The sequence below is a fragment of the Ursus americanus genome, chromosome 14 (assembly GCF_024610735.1).
Source record: "Ursus americanus isolate L20-20 chromosome 14, mUrsAme1.1.p, whole genome shotgun sequence".
Taxonomy (NCBI): Eukaryota; Metazoa; Chordata; class Mammalia; order Carnivora; family Ursidae; genus Ursus; species Ursus americanus.
Genome location: NC_142140.1, coordinates 15,820,068 through 15,845,545, shown reverse-complemented (window position 1 = coordinate 15,845,545; position 25,478 = coordinate 15,820,068). Strand labels below are relative to the sequence as shown.

At 35.3% G+C, this 25,478-nt stretch overlaps 1 protein-coding gene across 1 annotated transcript in view; it reads left to right on the top strand.

Annotated features, from left to right (window-relative positions):
• Positions 1–25,478, top strand: part of CNTN6 (contactin 6) — a 270,310-nt gene that overhangs the window by 44,541 nt on the left and 200,291 nt on the right. Inside the window, 1 exon segment of the mRNA XM_045808106.2 lies at positions 9,385–9,521. Coding sequence (XP_045664062.2) covers positions 9,467–9,521 — 55 coding nt within the window. The 5' untranslated portion in view covers positions 9,385–9,466.

The following is a 25,478-nucleotide window of genomic DNA, read 5'->3' as shown; positions in this document are numbered from 1 at the left end:
CTCTGTTGGACTTATTTCGCTTAGCATAATACCCTCTAGTTCCATCCATGTCCTTGCAAATGGCAAGATTTCATTCTTTTTGATGGCTGAGTAATACTTCATTATATATATCTCCATTCATGTGTTGATGAACATCTGGGCTCTTTGCATAGTTTAGCTATTGTGGACATTGCTGCTATAAACATTGGGGTGCAGGTACCCCTTCAAATCACTATGTTTGTATCCTTTGAATAAAAACCTAGTAGTGCAGTTGCTGGGTCACAGGGTAGCTCTATTTTTAACTTTTTGAGGAATCTCCATACTGTTTTCCAGAGTGGCTGTAACAGCTTGCATTCCCATCAACAGCGTAAGAGGGTTCCCCTTTCTCGGCATCCTCTTCAACACCTGTTGTTTTTTGAATTGCTCATTTTAGCCATTTGGACCGGTGTGAGGTCCTTTAAATATTTCTTTAGATATTTAAAGAGAAACCCAAATGTTCATTTTTATGTGGGTTTCCCAGTGTTTACATACTCTGCTACAAAAATCTGGCTTTTGGACCACCATCTAATGAACCCTGGTCCAGAGGATTTCTGGCTTCCTTATCTTATAAAGAGTTAAAAAGCTACAGGTTTAGAAGGGCTTAAGAGGCCATCTGGTTTAACCTTCTCCTTGATGCAAAAATGCCCTCTATAATATCCAGAAAAGGTGTCATCTAGCTACTCTTATATACTCCTAGTCATAAAGAACTTGGTATCTCAAGGAGAAAAAATTTCACTTTTACTCTTGTAGGAACAATTTCATAGAATACTCATGTAAACCCCATGCAGGAGATAATACTTTTTCCGTTATAATTATCATGAAACTCAGGCTCAGAGAGGCTATTTTGCTTCCTCTAAAGTCACAAAGCTATTAAGTATCTGTAGGTTGTAAGATAAAAGCCCAGACTGCCTAGGTTTTCAAGCCAGTACACTTAACCACTGGCTAAACAATTCTACTTGTTAAAATGCTCTGGGCTGATACTAAGCTGAAATTTGCTGCCCTGGAATGTCTACCCTTTGGTCACAGTTCTGCTCTCCTGAGACACAAATAATAAGTCTAATCCTTCTTCCACAAGACAGCCCTTCAAATATTTGAAGATGGCTCTTCTCTGCCTGCTAAATCCTCTCTTCTCCAGGCTAAACACACTCATTTCTTCTACTGACCCTCATAAATTGCTAGGCACTTCATCATCCTCGCCCTGCTCCCAGGAGGGAGTTTCAATTTGTCAAAATTCTTCTTAAACCATGATGTTTAGAAGAAAATACAATCCCCCTATATGGTTACATAAGTGCAGGTTAAGACAGAAATAACACCTCCCTTGTTTTGACCACTATGCTTTTATTAATGCAATCTTGGTTATATCCATTTTTGAAAACTATGTAAAAAAATAGGCAAATATAAAATCTTGGCCTAGAATCACTCCATACGTGTATGTTGTGTCCTTTTTTAACCATTGATTGATGTAAAGTCAATTTCCCCACTCCACTCCAATTCTAAATAAGTAGATCAATTTTTTAAACCTAAATATAAGACTTAATATATATTTCAATTAAATATGATTTATTAGATTTAGGTAATGTTTTGGCCTATACTGATCTGTTTTGTTTTGTTTTTAAGTTGGAAAATGTAGCAAAGCAGAAACATTTTTAAAAAAAATTCTCATATTCCAACTACCTTTTTTTAGGCACAGAAGAAAGTAAAAGGTTTTTTTTTTCCTCTGCTGTTCTAATACTGCTCCCCAGATTTTATACTTTCCCCAAAACAAAACAAAAATACTTCACACACGTATCTGTTTTAATAGGATCTTGCTGTAAATATTCTTGTTTTGATTATTTCTTTTATTTGTAATGATGAGGCAAAAAAGTGAAAAGAAAAAGCTGTTTAACATATGTGGGTGTGTGTTATATATATATATATGATATGTGTGTTATATATATATATATGATATATATATATAACATATATATATGTTATATATATATATCATTAATATATATATATATATTTTTATACAGTAGCAAAGTTCAAAAATATATAGATTATAAATAATGGAATAAATGCATACACTTCATTTTTCGTAATCCCAATATTTCTGAAATCTGTTATGATATGTTAACTATCCCTCTCAGCTTTCTGTCGTTCCAGGGATTAATCAAATATTCAGGAGGCTTGGGCTAAGAACTTAACCAATAGAAACTATTCTCCATATCATTCGTTAGCCAGGGATTGGTAAACTGCAACCTTGGACTAAACTCTATCCTTGATTGTTTTTTGGTAAATAAAGTTTTATTAGAACACAGCCACTCCATTTGTTACTGTCTTGTTTTTATGGCTGCTTTTATGTTACAATAGTCCAGTTTAGGTAGTGGTGACAAAGGCCAAATGATCTGCAAAACCGAAAATATTTACTATCTGATCCTTTACAGAAAAAGTTTCCCAACTTCTGATTTCGTGGTTGGTTAGCAGTCCATTCGTTCTATTACACTGGGAACTAAAACTGGCATATCCCTATCTCTATGTTAAATGATACTGAAAGCAAAAAATCATTTAGTTATTTGCTTCAGGAAATATTTGCTTCTACAGGATAAAACTTACATTTCAAGACGCACATCAAGAGTCTCACCTCATGGTGCCCATCAATCCAAAGCTATAATCCATAAACTATGCCCAGTCCTACTCAGGTTCTCGTCTTGCAAGAATAACTTTAAAATCACTCAGCTCAGGCTGTAAAATCCTATACATATATCATCCATTACTTCTCCTTATGAGGTAGTGCTAAGACTGTGTCAAGTTATGTTGTCCTTTTCTGCAGTAAGTCTAATAAACTTGGATGTGGCTGAACAGATATTTCTTGTCACCCTTTTAGGAGTGGAGAGTGGACATTACAAAGCCTCCAAACTAGTATCACCCATCCTGCATTCTCTTATGCTGATTAATGTAAACACCGAGAGCATTCCTATGAGGTATAATCATGTACATTTTACATTTGGGAAAATGGACCCACAGAATCTGAAGCTATTTAGACTTGGGTGGCATGCCCTAGTCGTAGATCAAGGGGGATAACTAGTGAGGAGAACCCTCTGTCAGGGTTGTGCCAGCAAGTCCCAAGTCTATTCTAGGTCCTGAACTGAATTGGAATAAACATTTACCTGGTCTTAGGCCTCAGTGTCCTCATCTATGCAAGCAAAGGGCTGGCCTATCTCATCTATACAGTTTCTTTAAATTCTGCAATCCATCGAAAGTATGATTTTTCAGCAGTTAGAAAATCAGTTTTTCCGCACTAATCTCTTTCAGTGAGACTCCTCAAGCAAGAGGCATCAGAGATTGACTGTATTGAAGACTGAGTTGAGTTCTACAGCTTTTTGCTCTAATAACAACAACAAAAATGTACAAATGATTCTAACTATTTTCCTAACAGACATATTTGCATTTATTTCATGCTGTTAACAACTTAACATGTAATCATGCCTCCTCTAAGAAAAGAAGTAATAATTCTTCTGTGATTGCATTAAACACACTGTGTTACATCTTTCTACTAATCTATCATCTATTATGACTGCCTATTTTGAGAGCTGGCATAACAATTATCATAAGTGATAGCATTATATTCTGAAAACAAGGAATGTGATGGTACAATTTATCTTGCTACTTTGCCTGACTTAATGGCAGTTGGGGTTTCCTAGTCCAAGCCAGATTTTTTGCAGATCATAAATATTTCATCTTTTAATTTATTATTGATTTAGTCTGATAGTAAATAACTCCATGAATGCTGAGGTTGGAAATCTGTTTTAAAAATTGTTAAGCATATTCTCTTCTGTCTGTGGAATTTGATTGCACTGAAATACAACAGTGAAGGTACCTGAAGAAAATAGATTTGGGATTTTTAATGTATCTGATACAGTTAATTAACTGGTCAATTAAAAACAAAAGGGCAGTTAGTGCTGAGCACATTTGTTCTGATGATGAACACACAATCTGAAAATGGATCTTGATCTCTGCTACAAAATTCTTTAATGTCAAAGCAGTGTTCCTGTAAGTAGAGGAAGAATAGAGCCCATTAGGACTAATGCAGTTTCAACTATGGTTTTCTTTCATGCTAAAGCAACATAAGTGAGACCCAGTTAGAAAGAGAAGTTGGCCAATACTTTAAGTAGTATTCCTGCATGGGCCTTTCTATCACCCTGTATTTAGAGCCATTCCAATCACCAAGCCATTCAGTAGTAGCAAGTTTGTTTTACTTTTTCTATCAAAATGAGAAAATCATTTCATATAGTACAGAAGGTGTAAGGAACAGTTATAATTTGTAATTGACCTGAGGATTTCTATAGAGTGTGTATTAATGAACATAGTTCTCCATTACCCAGACTGGTATCACCTACATATCTCTATTGTTAAAGAGCGTCACACTGAGAGTTGGACAGGAATAACTTCCCATGTTTTCCTTCTGTCCTTCAGTGTGATATATAGGTCATCTTAAGCATTCTCTGAAGCTTGTGAGTATGGTTGGTGAATATCCACTAGAATCCTGTATGAGCCCCTTTCAAAGGCTTGTTACAGAGCTACACATGAACATTCACCCTGCCTTTAAATATAAATAAATAAATAAATATATACATAAATATATATTTATATTTATATATATATTTATTTATTTATTTTAGAGGGTGGGGGAAGGGGGACAGAGGGAAAGAATCTTTTAAGCAGACTCCCCACTGTGCGCAGAGCCTGATGCAGGGCTTGATCCCATCACCCATAAGATCATAACCTGATTCAAACCCAAGAGTCAGATGCCTAACTAACTGAGTCACCCAGGGGCTCCATATCCTGCCTTTTTTTTTTTAAACTCCTCTCCCTAGTTCCCAGTGCAAACAGATGTTGGAAACCTCTTTAAAAAACAAAACAAAACAAAACAAAACTTTATCTTTTGATAAATCCCATTGTCTCCCATGTCTGCCAGAAAAACACAGTTGAACAGCGCCCCCCCCCCCACCAGAATATCCCTACTGCTTAAGGTTTAGCCAATACTTGACTTTCCTAATTAATTCCTGGTTTACTGGGAGTTGTATGCAATTCATAGACTGATGGATGGTTTTATAGCCAAGGGGTAGATTGAGTGATAGCTTTCCAATTCTAAAAAAGCAATTATTCTAAACCATACAAAGAAACTTAGTGTTGTCTGGGTTAAGAATAATTAGTGTTGGGTATGACCTCAGGGTCACAACAATTGTTTCTGAATTCTTCTCTTACCTGCTTTCTGGGGTCACATGCTTGTCAACAACACATGGTACAAAGAGGTCAATTTAAGGCAGGACACTCACTGGCTGAAGCTACTGCAAAATACAGGACCCATTTTTTTCTGGTAAACAGATGATATTTTTGCTGAGTATAAATACATAGGGTTAAAGAAATACAGTGCCACAATAGAATACCGAAATCTTTATAGCCAAATATATTTTAGAGTTTAGAATATATTAGAGTAGGGATGAGCAAAAGAACTTCCAGAAACTTAATCTGTAAAGGTCCAGATAATAAATATTTTCTTGAGGGTCATATGGTCTCATATGGTATAACTATTCAACTCTGCCTTTGTAGCACAAAAATAGCCATACACGGTACATAAATAAACAGGCATGTTGGGTTCCAGGGAAACTTTATTTACAAAGATAGACAAGGGACCAAATTTTGTCATCATTCTGTAGTTTGCTGATCCCTATTTTAGCCTTTAGAAAGACACTGTGGTATAATTTCATATGTATTTAGACAACATCTCCAGTGGGCAACAGCTCTATCAACCAGCATTTCTGGTTCAGCAGCAAAACATGTAAATACTCTATAATAAGTTGGATAAAACAGACTGAACAGACTCACATTAATTCAGGACAGGTTTTACCACCCAGTGAATTTTGCTATCCAACTTACAAGGATATTTTAACTTTCAGAGATTAAAAAAACAAAACAAAACATATTTTGGAATTGCAAGAAAGGAATTGTGAACCTATGCACATTCTTCTGTTGAAGTGTTTGAAATTAATACTTTTGCATTGAGAAATTCCATGAGATCAAAAGGAAACACACATGGGGCGCCTGGGTGGCACAGCGGTTAAGCGTCTGCCTTCGGCTCAGGGCATGATCCCGGCGTTCCGGGATCGAGCCCCACATCAGGCTCCTCCGCTATGAGCCTGCTTCTTCCTCTCCCGCTCCCCCTGCTTGTGTTCCCTCTCTCGCTGGCTGTCTCTATCTCTGTCGAATAAATAAATAAAATCTTTAAAAAAAAAAAAAAAGGAAACACACATGGTCTGGAGAGGACAAAGTTTGTTCAGTAAAAATACAATAGTGATCTTAGCAATTGGGTCATGAACCAAGATACCCACTTTTCCAGGTCAAAATGATGTTTAAAAGATTGCATGGCCTAAAAACCTCACCTAAAACAAAATGCTGGTGATGCATTTTTGAAACTTTTTTTAGAGCTTCTGGAAATTCTTTTAAGTTTATATATTGGCCTCCTTTATTTTGCCTCAAGCAATCTTCAGGATTCTAGGAGCCTAGAAATAATTCCTTTGGCTATTTTGTGTGTCAGTGACCAACATAAATTTTACCTACTGAATATTTCTAGGCCATTTGGCTGTGAGTAAATAACCAGACTCTTCTAATCTGGATGGCTCTCATTGAGCCAGAGTATTCTCCTTCCTCATGTAATTTAAACTGTTACGAATGGAACTTTTACAAATGACAACCGATGTATAAATAATAGCTATTAACCTATCTTTATAGAGTTTTGCCAAATAAAATATCTCCTGGGCTTTTTCCCATTACAGGATGCTGGTAAACACTCAGATGGTAAAGGGAAATATTTTATACACTGGGTTGAATCAAACAATTTTGGAATATTAGACCTGGAAGAAACATAAAGGTAATCTCTAGCTCAAACCTCTCTATTTTCATAAGAGGAAAATGGCAGTCAATGTGATTATAAATGAATCACCCAACATTACTCACCTGGTTAAGAGAAAGAGACAATAGTAGAAACAATGTCTCTAGGTTTCCAGTTTAGTGTTTTTCTTGGTAATACTAGATTGTTTGGCTATCAGATACAAACCAAGCACATATTATGGAATAACTGTAAGCTCTTCATTACATACCACACCAAGTATTATAAGCAAGTATTATATATGGTGCTTCTCTTCAAGGTAAGGTATGAAAGCTCTGGCAATACAGTGGAGCCTTTGATAAATACAAGTCTCAGGGGGTATATATCAGTCAGTTTGGTCTGGCGTCTTTGAGAAACACTTCATATAAATTCAGGGTGAAGAATGAATGTACTATTTAGATGATTTTGCTTGCAAGAGGTAAACATACAACATAAACTGGTTAGGCAAAAATTTCATTTTATTGGTTCACATCTGGAAATTCTGGGGGTGTAGGCATGGCAGATGGTTTCATAATTTCATGGTATCAGATATGATTATAGGTTTTTTGAATGGCAGAATACAACACAATAACACCCAGAGATACAAAACTGGGATAGATGAAGCAGAACTCTTGTTTCTTACAGATTCAGATGAGACAAGGGCCATGCAGGGGAGTGTACCCAGGGACAGGATAAAAGCAAGCTGGGAGAGTAGGAAGCAGCTCATCTGTATCAGGTGGGGTAAAGTTAGCTAGATTTTGTGGGCTTTTGTGACATTGGGTATTTTGAATAATTATGCCAGTCCAAAGAAGAAGGAACCATTCCTGGGTGTTAGGTATCTGGATGGTATCATCTATCCCTCTTTCTCCTTTTCCAACCTTGTCTCATGCCATTGTCCTTCTGATGTCATGAAACTGGTTCTTTTTCAGATCTTTGAAAATGTAAAGTTAGTCCTGCCTCAGGATCATGTCCTACTTTTTCCCTTTTGCTTAGACTGCTAAGTCTCATTCCTCATCCTATCCCATTTTAACTCCTGCAGACCTACACACCCTATACTGTATATACCCACTCTTTGCCTGGCTAAGAGCTACCTGTCCTTCAAGCTTCAGCTCAAAATGCTACTTGAACCCCATCCTATGGATCTCATAGATTTCATTTTTTAGTTCAAAATATTTACCATATTTACCACACATAAACATTCAGCAATGTATATATATATCTATGTTTGATTTTGTTGTTTTGTTAAATGTTTGTGTCTCTCATAAGATGGCAGCACTGAATATTAATTATTTCCCTTGGATTTTTATTCCTTGATTAAATTTGAAAGCATTTAACTTAGATTTTGTAAAAACTTACAGTTGAATATAGTCAGTTTTTTACTTTAGTTGGAGTAATTAGCAACAGAAAGAAAAGAAAGGGTTTCAAAATTTAAAAATATATCAGGAAATGTTCAAAATTTCATTCTCTGCTAGCATCACATATAAAATCCACATACTTCCAAAAGTATTTGAAGTTACAAGAAATATATATATATACAAGAAACATATATATATATATATAGATATAGATATAGATATCTATATCTATATATGTTAAAAAGTCCCAAAGGGTCCTGTCATTTGATATATAATCATTTATCAAATGTAACCTAGTTGAGTTTATTCTGAACTTATTCTACATATATATATTTTTGAGATCGTGAGTTTTAAGAGTCTCCTTATTAGATTTCTCTTTTGGAGTAAAGAACACAAAACACTTTGTCTTAATTTCATTTATCATCAGATAGCTTAACTGTCAAAATAAATTAGAGAAAATTATGATGTAACACCACAGGAAAAGCATGTCTCATATTTGAAAGATAACACTTCCAGAAATTCATTTATTGCACAAATTTTATAGTACAATATTAGTCTTAGTTCTAGTAACATTAGGAAAGATCATGTTTCTTAATGAATATATTCTCAAAAATAGTAATAAAAAAACTTAGAAAAGTCCATGAAATTTATAAATTCACTGTTAATACATATAAGATAGAGTAATATTTTATCCTACTTCTAATGGCATAGAATCAAAAATAAGAGCAACAACAGAATTACAGGAGTTGGTTTAATATGTTTTTAATCCTCATTAACATTTCAAAAGCAATTAAATTCAAAATTATATCAGTGAAGTTTTAATCTATATAATACATTCAATTGAATTGCATTCTACTCCATTATCTACTACATCAAATCTCAGAGCAAATGAATGTGTATCTAAGGTATGAACTGAAATTATGGAAATATGAATTGAAATTACTGTAACTTTGCAAAATATATGTAAAAGGTAGACATTTAGGTTGCTTTATTTTGGGTAAAAATAGTTTCATAATTAATCAAATAATATGCAAAAATTTATATACATTTTAAAGTATTCATGTTTGTATATTTGTCGTTTCACGACAATTTTGTTTCTTTCAGACTCTTGAGATACTGACTGGAAGATAGACATTTTTTTTTCCTGCTGATTGTATGGGAGAAATTTTGACCTTAGAAAGTGGAAATGAGGTTGCTATGGAAACTGGTAATTCTGCTGCCACTCATAAATACTTGTACAGGTAAAGTGTTCTATTATTATGAGTTTTGATTGATAATCTATTGGCATTTTATTTTTTTTCATATGCGAAGCAATTTTCAAATGCATAATACTTATGTTGTTTGAATTACTAAGTGATAAACAAAAATTTTAAGGTAATTTCTATGGCTAATATAGAATCCTTAAAAATGCATCAAGCTCTATTTTTAAACAGAACTAACATTTCAATTATAAACTGTCAAATATGAAATTTTTATTGTAAAACAATGCAATTAAATGATTTTTGCATCAATAAGCAATGAAGAATAGTTATTTTTTATTTCCTGTATAGTGAAGTCTTTATAAATTAAGGTTGAAATACCTATTTTCTCTCAAATTTAAAATTCGGTATTAAAAAAAGCTATATTGAAATAGAAGAAAAAGTGACACAGAATGTTATATCAAAACTAGAAATAACCTTTGAAATTGTTCTTTCCATTTCAATGATACATGTTCTTTTACTCAACTAGTATTGGTGTGTCAGTTAGCTTTTGCTGTATAACAAACCACCCTAAATCTAAGTAAAGTAAGAAATAACCATGTATTTAGTTGACAAGTCTGAAAGTTGGCAATTTAAGGTAGGCTCCCTTGGGGCTGTTCTTTTAGTTTTGGTTTGGGCGAATAACATCCGTGGTCAGCTCCTGGGTCGTCTGGGACCAGGCTGGTGAAGGACATTCTTAGCTGAGACAACTGGGCTGCCTCTGCCTTGGTTCAAATGATCTCCCATCCTCTGTGGCTCTGGGCTCTTTCACATAGTGACTGCTTAGAGTACCAAGAGAAATTAGGAGCACACAAAATATCATGATGCTGAGACTTGTAACTGGCATAGTGTCATTTCTGCTCCATTCTTTTAATCGCTCTAAGTCCAGATTTGAGGGGTTTGGAAATATACTTCATCTCTCGATAGAAAAGCTGCAAAGCTATAATATAAAGGGGCATGGAAATAGAAAAGGGAATAATAGTGGCCATTTTTTCTAAATCATCAGCCACAGTCTGTTAAGATTGTGGAGTTCTAGTCTTAATTATCAAGTTTACCTGTATGAGTTGTCATAGAGTTTGGACATGAGTTAGATTGTCTGACTGTCAGAGCAACCCTTCTGCTATCATGCTGCTTCCCACCCACTGTGTGATAATGGGTACTTTTGAAGTTCATATATTTGTAAAAAAAAAAAAAGGCAATAATATATTGGGAGAACACAGAAACCAACATAGTAATTTACAAGCCAGAAAAGCAACAATTATAAGAGACACATATTTAATAGCATTCCAAGAAATAGAAAGATATACTAATCTTGAAAGCTATGAGAATGCTAAAATATGTAGAAATCAAGAATTAGAATCAGAAAACCATACAAATAAAAGTATTTTTACCACTAGAGAATCCAGTGTTTAGAAGTGCTATAGTCATATTTATTAAAGTGATGACATTATTTTGATTCATGTCACTTCTAACTCACTGTAACAAAGATTCAGAGTTAAATAATAATGTCTCTTTTTTGGTAATAGATTAAAAAAGGGCAGAGCAGAGTCATCAAGGTGCCCCCAAATTATACTTGTGTGAATAAGAAATTCTCTTCCTACTTCACATTTCAGCTTCCTGTCAAAATTTAGCATTAACATTTTGCCCTTTAAATATGTATATTGAATCAGCATAGTATCTCTAAAAGACCTTTTGTGTTAAATTAAAATAAATTATTAGTCTCAGAATGCATATCAGATCTGAGAAATCCTCCAATTCTTCTATTAACTTTTATTTATCCAAATTGAATGTGATTCAACATGTCCTTTTGCTTTAGTCTAAAGGGAAAAATAATCATATGTCCTTGGTGCACAATTTCCTTGTGAAAGAACAGATTGGATTTTTTTTTTTTTAAGCCATAGCTATTTAAATAAAGTAGTCTGAGCTAAACATTGTCCCAAAGGTAAGGATGTTGATATGATATACGTAAGATAGTGTTGCTTTAAATTTGTTTGTTTGTTTTGGGGGTGTTGTTGTTGTTTTGTTTGCTTTGTTTTTTTTAGAGCTTTCATGATGTGTCTCCCTACTTGTAGATACTATGCTAGTTTGGAAAATTAGATTATCCGATGATGAAGTGCTATTTCTATGCATATGTATAATATCTTCTTTGCTTTCCCAGAACTTACTTTTTATTAATTCTGAAAGGCTAACAAATCTTTTACAGTTTTCTGCTTTTTCCTTCTTATTTTCACTGGTATAATCTTTTGAAAATTTTGATATTTTGAATCTTCCCAGACTCTTTTTTTTTTTAAGATTTTATTTATTTATTTGAGAGACAGAGAGAGAGCAAGTGGGGGAGAGGAGCAGAGGGAGAGGGACAAGAAGGTTGCATTGAGCACAGAGCCAGACCTGGGGCTTGATCTCACCACCCTGAGATCATGACCTGAGCTGAAACCAAGAGTCAGTCACTTAACCAACTGAGCCAACCAGGTACCCCCTAGACTCTAAATTAAAACAAAATTTTGCGCCCAAACTCTTCTCCAGTTTTCTTTTCATTTGTTTTCATTAAACTCACAACTTCTTCTATCACCTTTATTATAGACACAGATCCTTGAGCCGTTACTATAAATCATAGTCCATCTAGGCATATGTTATGATTCTGGAACATTTTTTAAATTGTGAGTGTTTAAAAGTTCTATTGTCCTATCTTAGTATTTTTTCAATATTGTGAGAAAGCTAAGGCCCATTTCATTAAGATACTAACTGCTAATCATATACTTCTGAATTATTTCATTAATGTGTGTGTTAGACTGAATAATGGCCCTCAAGAATATCTAGGTTCTAGTATCTAGTATCACAAAATGGATTTTGAGGATGTGATTAAGTTAAAAAGATCTTGAGATGGGTAGAGTATTCTGAAAAATTTGTGTCGGAAGTCACAAGTGTCCTTACAAGAAAAAGGCAGAGGGGGATTTGGACACAGAGCAGACGGCAATATGAAAACAGCAGAAAAAGATTTGAAGATACCATGTTCTTGACCTTAAGTATGGAGGAGGGGACTATCAGCCAGTGAATGAGAGGAATGAAGCTCTAGAAGCTAGAAAAGGCAAGGGAACCAATGGATTCACCCCCTGCACCTTTGGAGGGAGTGTGGCCCTGTGGATGCCATGGTTTCCACCATGTGAAACCCATTATGGACTCCTGACCTCCAGAATTCTGAGAAAATAAGTGTGTGTTATTTCAAGCCACCAAGTTGTAATTTTTATAGGAGACCTAGGAAACCAAGGCAATATATTTCTTCCTCACTAGACCTTATGCTCCAGCGGGTGGGGACTGTATCTTCCTGGCACTTGGCAGAGATTCACTAAACATTTGTTGAATGAATGAATGAATGAATGAGATTCAATGTTTTTGGTCCTATTTGGATTATCATCAAGTAGAAAAAATGTAGTCATTTCGTCATTTCCTCTGAGAAACAATTGGTCTAGTCTTTCTCAATAAATATGTGTTATGATGTTATGGTCATAGGGTTTCTGAGATGAAATTCTAGTAATATTTAAAAGTTTCACATCATTTGAATGGAAACTCCATGAGGGCAAAGATTTCCATGTGCTATATTCTCTATTATTTCTCCATCACCTAGCAGATGGTCTAGAAATATTTATCAAATAAACTAAAGAAAGCAGTTCCATTCAATTCAACAGATGTGTGTTAGTAGCTCATATGTTCCAGGCACTGGGCTAGATGTTGACTTTCAACAAGAGGGTGCTGGTCCCTGCCCCCTTCAGCCTACAGTCTAAAAAGGGAAACCAGCAAGCAAGTCAATGTATGAAATTAAGTCCAAGTTGCTATATGAACAACATAGTAGAGAGTACAAAACATGGAAATGTTCAAAGAGGACATCTGCTGCTTTTTTCAAACTTCAATCTATATATTTTATCTAGCAAATCTCTAGATTTTTGCTCAAATAAAATGACAGAGAGGCATTCCATTTGTGTTGTTCTAGTTAGTGGAAGGATGTACCCAGGGCCACTGTAAAGGGAGAGTCTGCCTGAAAATGAAATTAATACAAAAGCAGGACAATCCAAGGGAAGAAAGTCACAGTTTTTTTATTCTACCTTTGAAACTTTAAGTAAGATAAGCCAATAGGATGTCTCTTTCTCATTTAAGGCTAATTTATGTTGAGATTCTGTCCCTCGTGACAGAAAGAATCTTGTCTAGTACAGGTTAGAAAATTTGTTTTTGATGTAAATTGCTGAAGATGCTAAGGTTAGGCTAAACATGGAATTCCACCTGGAATAAATGCCTACTCACCTCTGGGAATGAGGAACAGAACAAGTAAAGGAACAACAAAAAGACACATCAACAGGTTTAGTATAGACTCAGAAGTTTTATTTTTAGCCCCCAAATTATTGAGGCATGTGTATGTCTTTAGGGTAGGGAAAACATAAACATTAATGGGATAATTTGGAGACTACATTGATAAATGGAGGAAAATCCTAATTTTCTTTTAGACAATGCCCAGAAAGTTTTCACAAAGAAATATTTTGTTCTTAAGATAACTATTAAAGTAGCTAGAGCAAATCTATAGTGGGTGTAATGAAGAAGCTGAAAAACCATGTAGGATCAGATTCTGTTGTTGCTAGAATATCCCAGGTTTCTTTAAATCTTTCACTTTGCTATGATTTCTGTGTAAAATTTGATAAATTGTAGGCAAATTGCAAAATTCAAGTTCTCACATAAAAAATGTGACACTTGTAAAAAAATTTTTAAACATTAAATAATAGGATAAGAGTAATAATCAGCTGAATCCTGTGCTATGTCTGTTTTGGGTTATCTGGGCTTAGAGACAGTGTAATTTTAAACCCAGGGCCTAAGACAAGCGTGGCAGTCCTTAAACATAGTGCCAATGAAGGACAATGGCTGGTATTATATTATAGAACATAGTAAGAAATAGTAGTCCTCACTAGTTATAAGGAATTTTATTTCCATGGCATGCAAAATTCATATCATCTTAAGAACTTCTGCCTATTATATTTTCAAATTTGTTATTTTAACAAAATATATTATCATTTAAATGGTAGTTTTTCTAAACATTCCACGTGGTTCATAATGTAAGTGGCTTATCTATGTGCCGTTTGTATTTATTTTGTTACGGCTGAGAATTCTGTACATATCTTATAAAATTATGGACTTGAAAACCTATTTGGTCAGTCCTAAAGAAGTACTGGATATTCACTGTGAGACTCATTTTTGTTTCAGAGAGAAACTGAATAATTCAAGGAAGTGAATGTAGAGCTAGTACATTTATTGGCAGAGGAGTATTAAAGGTCTCCTTTAGGCATTCTAACTATTGTATTATGTCATCAGGGTCTAATGAGTTGGTTTCTCCCTGTATTAATTACTCTCGAGGAATAAACTGAGACTAGGAATTATAAGTCTTTCCTGCCACCATTTACATGCAGTATCTACTGACAAACGTGCTTATATTACTATCAAAACATCTCCCAAAGAAATTGATTTCTAAAATTTGAATAAAGTTGTCTTTAGGGCTTATACCAATTAAAAAAAAAAAAAAAACCTGTGTGTTAGTGTTTTTACATAGCTTGCTGTTTTGCAAATGGAGTAACCTGAAATTGAATCCCGGAGAAAATCTACCTCCTTCTAAACACTCACAATCAGAGGACTACGATAAGGAGACATTGAAAAGTATTTGTGATTGCTTGAATTTTACTCTGTTTCAAGCATAACCTTCTACTGAATGGAGAACCAGAGTAAATGAACTACCTGAGAGAGAAAGCCGCAAGAATGGAAATATGTACTGTGACCAAGATTTCTTCAAAGAAGACGATGTATCACACAGCAAATCCATGAAAATTGGCAGGTGTAATAAACCTGCTTTGCTCAAGGATCCCAGAAGCACATAATGGATATTCCTTTGGGTCAGAGTGTGATGAATATTGAGTACATCACAACCCACACTCTGCCTACGGTCTTGTTCAGATTTATTGTTAGCATAATAGCACCTTTAGGAATGGAACACCAGGCTATATTTTTAAGTCAAGTGACATCTTTGCAATTTCTAATAGAGATGGCCCAATTTAGAAATGCTGAAAACACCATTTTTATGCAATGCCTACTGATAAAGGTGTTTATACGATTATAAAATCTTCTTCCAAAGTAATTGATTCTTAAACCCTAAATGAAATTGTTTTTTAGAACTGATAACAATGTAGAAAAATTTTTTCTGTTTCGTCAGCACTAAAAGGAAATGAATGGCATGCAGATGAGGCATTCTATAGGGAATGTTGGCTCTTAGTAGATGGGAATGCGGGACATAGTACTTTCAACTCCGTCTTGAAGGAGAGGGTCAACTTTTCTCTGGAGGTGATAACATCAGTAATATTTTTATTTTAAGGGTACCATAAATAGCGTAACCACAAATTGAAAATAACATGGGCCTTGTGATAGAGTTTTTCTTCTCCTACTTAAAACCTTCCTGAGACTTACAATCAACCGCCTTATGGCTAGCAGGAAACTAGTTGATCTAACTTTTTTTCAGCCTTTTTCATCTTAAGTTATACTAAACTCCCCTTTGTTCACTACACTAGAGCCATAATTCTTTCTTATGCTCCTAGAAATATCAAGATTGTTCTCTGCTCTGGGATTCTTCTCTTCCTGTTCAGTTGCCTAGAGCACTCTTCTTCAAATCTCTCTATGGCTGGTTCTTTCCATTATGCCCATCTCCAATTAGTCACCTCCATGGAATGATCTCTTAGAAACCTATAAAAAAGAGAGAGAGGGAGGGAGGGAGGAACAGAGGAAGGAAGGAAGGAAGGAAGGAAGGAAGGAAGGAAGGAAGGAAGGAAGGGAGGAAGGAAGGGAAGGAAGGAAGGAAGAGGAACCTATCTAAGTAGCCAGCACTTGGTCCCACCACTGGCCCCAGTCACTCTTATCAACCCTTTTTTGCTGTCTTTAATGCACTTGTTACTATCTGGAATTAATTTACACATTTGTTTATTACTTTTCTATTTTCTGTCTACATCTAGTGGAATACAAACTCTATGCAGGTAAAATATTTCTACCCAATGTCTGACACATAGTAAGCACTCAATAAATATTTTTAAATAAATTAATAAATGACCTCTCAAAGTAAGCCCCCAAGACTACTTAAGGGTAATCAGTATCCCCAAACACTTAGAATTTTATTGTATATTATTAGAATCTACTTTTAAACGTATGCATTTTCATCACAACGTATCATTTGGTTTCAGGCACTTTTTTTACTCTTTAAAAAATTCATGATATGTACTGAACACATGGTGTTTGCTCAGGCACACTTGACCTAGGCAGGCATAATTTTAGTGTTGTTTGTTCAAGGACTAGCATACTTGACACATAGCCAGTGCTATTTTAATATTATTGGGTAGCAGATACCCACTCATATTGTGTCACAATAATCTGAATATTTAAAACCTTTGAGCTGTATTTCATCTCAAGATGTATTTGTCCTTTCCTTCCCAGTTCCAGGATGAATACCCCATTACCTCTCCTCTAGACTTTTGTAGTAGCCTCCTATGTGTTCTCCCTATTTCGAGGCATCTCCTATATCCTTCCCAAGACATAGCTTATTGACACAGACTCCTATCAAGGCAAATCTCCATCAAGCACAGAGGATTTTGTCATTATTCTATGTCAAGACCTCCACAGATCCCATTTCCTATGAAGTTCAAACTGTCTAATCAAGCATTCAAATTCAATTTCCTTCAACAAATATTGAAAGTTCTCCAATTAATTCAATTCAACCTGTGTCCTGAGCCGTGTCTTCTCTTTCTCTCCTTCATGTATCCTTCATTTAAGTCAGGCTGTACTACCAATGAGATCTCTGCACTTTTTTTCCATTCCTCATATGAATGTCTCCACCGGCATTGTCCTTCTTCAGACCCACTTTCTTCCAATGAAGTCAAATCCAATCTTTCTCACCCACATTCAGATGTGACCTCCATCCTGAAAAATCCTCCAAGCAACAAATAATTCACACTTTTTCCTAATACTTATTCCATGAAGTGGAATTTTATTTCCACATACTTTGTTTAAAAAGAGGTCATTTTTCTCAAATATGTACTCATTCTGAGAAATATATTGTATTTACTCTTGTTGAAAATAAATTTATAATGATGGAATGCTCAGTTCTAAAGGGAAAATAAAACTAACCTTTAATATTTCATTAGTTATACTTTATACCTAGTGCTTTATAGTTTATAAAGTGTTTAATGTGCAGTGTTTCATCTGTGCTTGAAAGTGAACAGAGAAAAGATTGTTATCCTTCTTCTCTAGCTAGAGAAACTGAAATTCAAAGGTACAAGACTTATCAAGGACCATAGGGCTAGAAAATAGCAGAGTTTATGATAAGAATCCAAAGCTCAAATGAAAATTTTGTTCTGTATTTATTCAAGACATCACTTCTTGACAAAGACTCAAATTTATGTAACAGCTTTTTTTTAAAAGTTGGTGTCCGTTTTGTTCAAGGCCAGCTTCTGCTCAGAGTATAATAAGATCAAAAGAGGCATTCTGCCAAATTTTATGACCAACAAATAAAGGAGGAGTAGTTATAAGCATATAAATCCAATGTGTGGATATTTATTTTAGATACATTAGAAAACAAAAAAATAGAAGTTAAAATTATAGACAAAATAAACATATAGAATTTCTAACATTTCCTTTACTCACTATCAGTAGTTCACCTTGTATTCTTGTGCCCCACTTTGGAGATTATGCATTTTAAAGGTAAGAAAAGAGTATGTCTTATGTGGAAGAGCCACGGGGAAATAGAAAACCATCTGCACTTATAGCAATTCTTAACTCACCAGAATAATGGGGAGTATTTGGGATGGAAAAGTAGTCGTATTTGAAAAATTGCGATTAAAGCAAAAGTAGGTAAAATTGGGAAAAAAGATTTAATATATCTGATTTCATTAAAATATTATGCAAGCCTTAAGAACACACATGCAGTCCTACAGATCCATTATTTAAAATTGTAGATAAATGTATCAGTTGCCTATTGCTATGTAACTAATTCTGTAATTCGGCAGGTTGTCTGGATATTTCCTCTGCTGATTTCACTGTCTCTCTCATGTGGCTTCACTGAGTTGAAATCAGAGAAAACTATAAGGCTGGGGAGAGGGAGAGAGAGATCAAATTACCCAGGGTATTATAAGTCATGATAAGAGGCTGGATTTTGTTCAAAATACCTCTGAATTATATGGATTTTGTGCAGCTATATTGCCATTTGTTTCTTTTCTTTTCTTTCCTCTTCTTCTCCTTTCTTTTCTTTTCTTTCTTTTTTTAAAGAAACACCTTAGTATATTTTAAAGAATCACATGAGGACCTTTCAAAATTCTGTGCCAGAAACCCACCTCCGGCAATTCAGATTTAATCATGTTCGTCTTGGTCATTGGGATTAAGTTTATGTGTCAGTTCAACAAAAGTTCACAAATTGAACTCACCAAATATAACCAGCACTCCAATCAGGATGCAGAATTTTCCAACATCCCAAAAGCCCCTCCAATTACAGCTGAGACTCAAAAGGATAATCATTATCTGACTTTTGATCATGTAGATTAGTTTTGTATTTTATATGCAAAGTTTGTGTAATATATAACTTCTCTGTGTCATATATATATATAATCATATGTATTATATCTGCGATTATAATACATATAAAATCACACAGTATTTACTTTTTCCCATCTGACTTTTTAAATTCAATGTTAACTCTGTGAGATCCACCCAGGTTGTTGTGTTTAACAGGAGTTTGTTAATTCCCATTAGTGTATTCCATTTTATGATTCCATTGTATGAATCTTTCACAGTTTATCCTTCATTCTACTCTTGATGGGCATTGGAGGTTATATGTTTTAATTTTTTAATTTATTTCTCCAGCTTCACTGAGGTATAATTGACAGAATTGTATATATTTAAAGAGTACAATGTGATGGACTTAAACATTGTGACATGACCACTTTAATCAAGCTATTTAAGATATCCATCACCTCACATAGTCAAAGAGTAGAAAATATTTTGTTTACCCTATGGAATTAGTACTAATTTCATAAACAAACATAACAGACTTTAATGCTGCTCAAATCTGAAAACGTACCTAATAGGTTATCAGAAAAACAGATGAAGAGAATTTCCCTTCTCATAATTAATAAATCAAACTTGCATTTCCTAAAGCTTGCAGCTAACAACAAGTGGTGTCTGCTCACTTTACCAGAAGCTCACAATAGAGAGATTTGGTACATACAAAACTAAAATCAACATTTGAAAGAAGAACAAAATCTTTCCCAAGTGCTCACCAGTTCCATAATCAGTTCTCAACACTGAGTCAGGAAACAATGATTATTTCTTATGTCAAAAGGGCAGAGATTTGTTTGTTTCTGTTTGTATATTTTACCTGTATTTGCATGCCTGAGGATTATAAAAAGCACTTATTTCAAAAAACACAAAAGTGCTACATTTGCGATTGGAGCTCTACACAACCACAGTTGTACAACTGAAAAGAGAGGGAGGTGCAAATCCCCCATCCTCTTCATAGAAGTCTTATTCAGAATCACCAATAATTGAAGGAAGAGTGCTTTCTGGGGACAAATTATCTGAATCAATCTCATAGCCATCATATCTCTTAATAATTGCCAATTATTCTTTCCATTTTGTACTTTTTATGTAGTATTGCTAAACTGAATTCAAGGCCATAAGTATAATTTGATATATGTAAGTTCATGGCCATACATTTGTTTTGCTTACCCAGAGTTTCACTCTCTCGTAAGTAGAAGTTGACAATTTGCCAAATGATTTTCTGTTGCATGATGAAATATTTGTGGGAGCTGGACCATGCTTTCTGTTGGAGAACATATTTCCAGAGTCCAAAGCATGTGAAGATTGATGTTGCAGATGGGTTTATTTTATTATTAATTTTTTTTAACAGACAGATTATTATTTTTATTGAAATATAGTTGACATATAATGTTACAGTTTCAGTTGTTCAACTTAGTGATTCCACAAGTCTGTACATTAGGCTGTGCTCACTACAACCAGCGTATGGATTTTCTTTTTTTTTTTTTTTTAGAGAACTGGTTCCAGAAAAATCCTCTCCTGTTCAGTTGCCTGATTTTTTTTTCAATTGCCTACCTGGATATTCTGCCTCTTTGCGTCTGCCCATTGCCTTTATTTTTACAACATCAAAATCATTTCAAATGAGAATACAGGAATAGAAACGGGAGGCAGAAGTAAAGTCAGACCAGGGAAAATCATCTGTGTCTGAGGACTGGCCCCTTAGCCTATTTAGTTTGGCCCTTGATGACATTTGAGTTTGTAACCCGTGTACCGGAAGATGACCACAACCCTTTACAGTCTTGATATTCAGTGATTATAAAATGAAAAGCATTACACAACTTACTGTTTGTTAATAGTTCTGATGAAAGAATGTACAAGTGCAGCACCACTTCTTTCGGCTAAAAGGCACTTTGGGACTCCTCTATGAATTTCATTTATCCATCTCATCCTATTCCCTTGGGTAATTATGAGTGAATTGCTCTGTGCTGTTCTTTCATCAAACATTTTCTGATTGTTATTTTGAAATTATTTTCAGGAGCATCACCGATGGAGTGTAGTCACACATGAGTAATGCTTTTTATTTTTAAACTCTAGTGCTGCCGTTGAGTTGTCGAATGGCACAATTTCATGGCTAAGGCTATGCTATACTCTCCTGTCCCAGCCTTCAGAGCTCATTGATTAGTCTGCCTGTCTGTCAATGTGGTCAATCAGTTAATTCAGTGGGACACCCAGACACTCCAAACAAACTATTAATGTGGGGAGACAGACTGAAATACATGTTTAGCAGCTAATGTGTTAAGGAGGTAAACAGCCAATCTATAATCATTTGATTCTTCTCAATTTACATGACTGCTTCTTTTCAGTAGAAAACCAAGTGATGATCAAGAGAAATCCTAATCTAGAAAAAAGGCCTGACAAACTTAACCTAGCTAAAACTACATTTCCTAAATTTCCCTTCCCTGTATGGTTTTAGATTTGAGTTGACCAAAAAGGAAATTAGGGAGAAATTTAGATGGTGGAAATGACACATTTTCATGAAAACTACATGTAAGTAATTGTGAGAGAGGCATAGATAAATAAGAGCTTGTGCTCAGTCTCTTTCTTCGTATCCAGCTTTTGCCCCAGCTGCTGGCATTGCTGATCAACAGTGATCCCAAACCCACCCCCCAAACTTTTCACTTTATTTGACAAACCTTGGCCATTCTAAATTTCCAAATACTACCAAGAATTTTGACTTTGATAAATAATCAAATACTTAGCTATTTTGCATATTTTCTTAGAACTATCAAGTTAAATATGTGGCCCGAGTTATATTTCATCTCAAATTTTATTAGAAAAAGGGTGCTTTTAATATTCTTATTTGTACTGTGCTAAATTCTTTAATTATACCATAACAATTAACAAAGATATGAAGTAGAAAGGAAGAATGTTATTCTCTCCATTATGTATAAAAAAGGGAGGAAAGCTATCTCCTAAGACTCTCCGTTAATAGCAGAACTGAGTCTAAAACCCGGAGTGTCTGTTTAAATTGCAACTTCCTTGGGAGGGGAAACGCTTGATCTCTAGAGCCCTTTGATTTCAAGAATTTGATATCCCAGGAAGATACAGATTGAGGTCTTAGCATAAATCAGAATAATCAAAGTGCAACTTAAAACATTTATATGAAGTTCAAAAATACTTCTCTTTTGTATTGCTTGTATTACCCAAATCTTAGCACAGAGGACATAGAGAATCAAATTAAGAGTGTCAGAAGTTACATATCCCATGGCCAACTCTTTTCTCCTTCCCTTATTCCTTCCTCATATACAGTGCCATGTACTTAGCATCGAACATGGACTTTGGAAAAGGGCATACCAGGGTACAATCCCATTGCTGCCCTTCAGGTAGTTGGCTACCCAAAAATTGCCTACCTTTCTCAGCATCAGTCTCTTCACCTTTGTAATAGAGATAACATCTACTTCATAAAGTGAGTTTGACTTATTACCATTCACATTCACATTATTATAGACATATAAGAATGCAGAGTGCTTAGCACAGTGCCCAATAAATGATAGCTAGTGATCACAGTAGGAGTGGAGCTAAGGGCTGTGTTAATAGTAACAGTTGAAGTAGCAGCAATGACCAATGTTCATGACTCCTAGATTGTGTTCATATCTCTAAAGGCAGATCTTTAAACTCAGTCAACTGGGAAATTTACTGTCTTCCTTCGATCCCTGGGCTTTGGCTGGCTACTTCTTAGTGCTTCTTACTTCTCTGAGTCACATATCTAATGTTAAAATGGATAAAAGGCCATGCTTCACCTCCATTATACTAACTGGGTTATTATGACCACAGATAAAATCCCAAACTTAAATGAAGGAATAATTACAAGTAGCAGAAAGAGATGGGAGGAACTGTGAAAATTCACATAAAATAACCCAAAATTTTGCTTCAAAATTTCATTTCAAAGTTTTGGCTACAGGGGGCCCCTGGGTGGCTCAGTCATTAAGCATCTGCCTTCGGCTCAGGGCGTGATCCTGGTGTTCTGGGATTGAGCTCCGCATCAGACTCCTTGCTGGGAGCCTGCTTCTTCCTCTCCCACTCCCCCTGCTTGTGTTCCCTCTCTCACTGGCTGTCTCTCTGTCAAATACATAAATAAATAAAATCTTAAAAAAAAAAGTTTTGGCTACAGAATCAATCTGCTCTCCATAAATCAGGTTTTCTCAGCTCCACTGCTGTTGACCTGCTAATTAGATTTTGAGCAAGATAATCCTTTGCTATATGGGACAGTCCTGTGCATTGTAGAATGTTTGTCCACATCGTGGACCTCCAGACTGGATGCCAGTAATATCCCCCCAACTAAGTCATGATGATCAAAAAATGTCTCCAGACTCAAAAAATTCATTGGGGAGCATACGTGCCCCCAGTTGAAAACAACTCCTATATACTCTTGACATAAGAAATCTCCCAATCCCTAAGCAACTGTTAGTTATACTCTGCCTTCCAGTGAAGATGTAACCTCAGATTTCACACCATTCAAACCTATTGTAGTTGTTGAGTCTTTAGACCTGGGAACTCCTACCCTGTCCTATTGGACCATCTCTCCATACAGGTTGACGGCTACTTCAGGAATATGTCCCATCAAACGCATTCCCTTTGTGCTCTCTGGAAAGAATAACTACATGAAACTCATACTTCTCTCTTTCCCAACTATGCACTTATTTCCTCAGAGGTGCTTTAAAAAATAGTATTTTTCACTGCTCTAAACCCTAGTTCGCTCTTTCATCAATTTCTGAGGGTCTCCAAAAACAGCAGGATTATATTGGCTTCTGCAGATACTACTGGTAATAAAAATATTTTTTTTAAATGGGCTTTTAACATAAAATGGTGTATCAGGAAGGAAGGAAGAAGACAAGAAATTAGTGAACTCTCAATGATTAAGCACCTACCACACGCTAACCTCTAGACTACGTAGCCTGTATATTTCTCATTTAGTTTTTACAGTGAAAACTCACATGAAGAAACTGAGACTGAGATAGATTAAGTTTTCAACAGTGCACTGTATTTGGCCATTCCAGACTGTTCTGCCTGACTCAGTACTCTGTGCCCACTTTAGTGTACCCTTGTGACAGTGTTCAGGAATTCCTGTGAAAAGTGGGAACAGCCGGCGTAACCATATTTGTGTGGGGTGTGTGTGTGTGTGTGTATATTACAACGTAAGCCTACTTTTAAAATGTTAATCATTTCACTAAAATGTGAATCAACTATGTTCCAGAGGATCATAAAGAATAGTCGGATTTTTTGATAAGCAACTCATACACTTCAGAGTGAAGACAAGTTTCTATCTACAGACCTGTCATGAGGCAAGCTGTCTCTTTTTTAAAATGATTTAGAAGCAGCTGGCCTCCAGTCTGCTAGTCTGTTACTGTCTAGCTTGGCTATTCATCATCAGAGTCAGGAATCTCTGCCCATTTCACACAAGGTATGTGTCTTCCTGCTGGAAGATCTTTCTGCAGAAGTGGATGGGTTCAGGCCAAGGTCTCATCTTGCGAAATAGAGACAGATCTCAGCTCTATTTATATCACACTCGAACTGACTCTATGCCATTGCTCATTTAACCTACTTGTCTTCCTATCTGAAGATGTTCTTTCCCTTCTGGCCTTTCCTGCCAGCTGTGACATCACTCCAGGCAAACCTTAAGGAGAGGACATGTTTATGGATTACTTTATTTGTTTCATCCTAGAAAAGCTTAACATTCTTGCTATAGATATAGGGAGTGATTGTATATATTATCTTCTTTCTTCTTTGCAGTAGGAGTTAATCAGTCCAGTTTTGCTTATTACTGACTCATCTCTGGCTCCTTCATTTGGAAATCTGGCCTTTATGCTAAATGCTCTTCTATCATCTGGCAGTTTGCATAGACTTTAGTGTGAACGCTCCAATAAAAATAGCTGTCTTCATTAAGCTTTCTAACATGTGCCCAATATTGTGCTAAGTGCTTTACATGAATGATTTCATTTAATTTTCAGAAAACTGTAAAGAGAAATAGATATTGTTATCCCCATTTTAGACAGAGGAAACTGATGAAGAACAGCTAAATACCTTTTGACTTTCACATACCTACTGTGTGGCATAGTTGGGATTGGAACCCAGATTTGTCCAATCCCAAGTCTCAAAGATGTTCCATTTATCACACTGCCTTCCAGTGAGTTTCTGTTGGGATTATTTTTATTACTTGATCAGTAATATTATTTTCACCTTCATTTTACTATTTTGTTGACAAAATGAACCTTCGTAGAATCTTCAAAGACATAAAAATTGGATTAAAAGCAAAACAGTCTCTGGAAGTTCCCCTTTCCTAATACTGTGTGTGTGTGTGTGTGTGTG